The following is a 2238-nucleotide window of genomic DNA, read 5'->3' on the forward strand; positions in this document are numbered from 1 at the left end:
GTAAGAGTATTTTTGCTTAATGTGACGATTCTTTTATTTCTTTTTTGTAATGATATCTAAAAAAGCCATCTAACGATGATACACACCATGTTTTAAATTATTGAATCCATTTAAAAAGGTCACCTTGTCAATATGTTGAACAACAGGTAGTGATTTCAGGCCATATGTAGGTTATTATCAGGAAATACTCCAGTACATATAATCTGCATTGCTTATTTAGTGTCCTACGTACGAGCATTCATGCAACAATGTTTACTGCAACAATTGTACCTAAAACAGATAGAACCAAAAAGCAGAGCCTCATTCAGGACCATATATATATTACTGATCAAGGATCGAGCCCCATGGTCCTTAGTGGTCCACTTTCCCCTCAAAACGAGACAAGTCGACCTCATTTATGAAAATAATCTTATCATGGACTGGTTTCATAAAGAACTTAGTCGGATAACCTTCAACATAAGGAAAATTAAATGCTTCAAAATATAATTTAATCATGCAACTGTCAAAACTTGCAGAAACTGAAGCCTACTTGTGGAACATAGAGTAACTGAAACTGTTTCTTTCATAGATTTTTATGGCGTCCATCGGTGGCCGCGACCATGGAGTCAGCTTCCACATCCTTTCTTGAACGACTCCGACCACGGTGCAAATGCTTTTCACAGTACTTGTAACCGATGACAACTTCTTTGCTACACCTCCATTTCTTTCCATCTGTTCTCTTACATCTTCCTGGTTCAGCTTCCATGCTGTTTTTATAGTTGTCATACAAACTACGATCGCATCCTGACCCTGTGATTTACAAGTAGAGTTTATATGGGAAGATTTCTATGAAGCTGAATAGTTTAAATATTACCTGTGAAAGAAGCAAGCACAGAGTTCCAAATAGGGAGGAGGAGATTAGAAGGAACAGGTAATCCAGCTTCCATGTATTTGTAGATTAGAGCTTGTAATTTGAGCTCCTCCATCTGCATAAAGGTGAACCCTGTGCCCCCATTCATACCAAGAACACTCATATAGTTCGCATTTTGTTCAAGAAAAGATGATGAGTCTGCTGCTGAAGACGACGACCCTTCTACACCATTCATTACTCAACCCTCAACTACCCTCATTCATATTGGAGCATCTGAGAGAAGATATATATATATATATATAGAGAGAGAGAGTAATAATATTATTACTATGTAAAGTAGTATATTATTTGTCGTTGGAATATTAAATGGTGGGGTAGAGAAAACAAAAAACTGAAAAAATCAGACTATAGTTTGGGAAGGATGTAAAAGCGGCGGTATTAGGGTGGTGGTTGGTTGTAGGGTGTCCACGCCACCACCATCTTAATAGTATGGGGCTAAGACAAAATAATTGGCACATTTCATAAGGCGGCTGCCGACTGGTGGTTGCCGGTGGTAAACGATATAATTTAGCTTAGCTGAGGCTGTCACTCCCCGTGAGGGGGTGGTGCAGTGTTGCAACAGTGTCTCTCTTAATTTGACCCCCTCTTTATTGATGTTCCAGAGATGTCACGGTTCATACGTGAGTTTTTTAATTGACATGTGTTCCATATTCAATTATTGGTCACAATTATTATGATATTTTTTGACATGGTTTTCAATATTTTTCATCAGTTAATTAACCGGGCCACTGTGAGTGCACTAGATTAGATTAGATGAGATGATGTGTTGCTTTTTATGATAAAAATGACAAGAGTATTAACATCTTTTGCAAGGCGAATGATTGAGATGGAGTCCTTGTCCCATTCCATTAAAAGTCGTTAATTCAGATGTATATAAATGTTCTTATATTTTTTATTTAGTTGTGATGTATGTTGGTTGGCCGATTTTTTGTGTTAATGTATATAATAATTAGGATTTTATTTTCTTGTATTTTAAATTTTAAAAACTATAAAACACGACAAAAAATTACGAAAACAAAAACCATAGCAAAGATGGATGATGGATCTCACAACACTTGGGCTGACATGGCTGGCTTCCCTTGACCCAAGGCTGACATCAGCCAAAAATGGTGCAACCACTAGGATAGAAGCCCAACGGTACTAACGGCCCATCAGCACACTTGGCCCACCAGGCCAAGGCCAAGCTGAGGAAACGCTGCATCTCCATTGGTGCTCCTTTAGCCTTGTGGTGGCAGTGACTGGAAAAAAAATTCCAACAATTCTCTGCTTGATTATTTTCTTCAATTTTCCGTAATGTTCGAAATTGTTTGTCCGTTAGATTTTGACCA

The 2238-nt window shown here is 37.9% G+C and overlaps 1 protein-coding gene across 1 annotated transcript; it reads right to left on the bottom strand.

Moving 5' to 3' along the window:
• Positions 1–457: 457 nt before the first annotated feature.
• LOC145059084 (growth-regulating factor 12-like) lies at positions 458–1143 on the bottom strand. Its single transcript, XM_079006951.1, has 2 exons — positions 854–1143; positions 458–789 (listed from the first exon to the last, which is right to left on the bottom strand). The coding sequence occupies exons 1-2, from the start codon at positions 1083–1085 to the stop codon at positions 563–565; spliced, it is 459 nt and encodes a 152-aa protein (XP_078863077.1). The 5' UTR covers positions 1086–1143; the 3' UTR covers positions 458–562.
• Between the last annotated feature and the right edge of the window lie 1095 nt (positions 1144–2238).

Source organism: Lactuca serriola, chromosome 6, assembly GCF_051521515.1.
Source record: "Lactuca serriola cultivar US96UC23 chromosome 6, Lser_US96UC23_V15, whole genome shotgun sequence".
Classification (NCBI taxonomy): domain Eukaryota; kingdom Viridiplantae; phylum Streptophyta; class Magnoliopsida; order Asterales; family Asteraceae; genus Lactuca; species Lactuca serriola.

Excerpts from the sequence above, each read along its gene's own strand:
- LOC145059084 (XM_079006951.1), bottom strand. The coding sequence starts at position 1,085 with ATGAATGGTGTAGAAGGGTCGTCGTCTTCAGCAGCAGACTCATCATCT. Across the intron at positions 790-853 it reads TGTGCTTGCTTCTTTCACAG|GGTCAGGATGCGATCGTAGT; the intron begins GTAATATTTAAA and ends TGTAAATCACAG.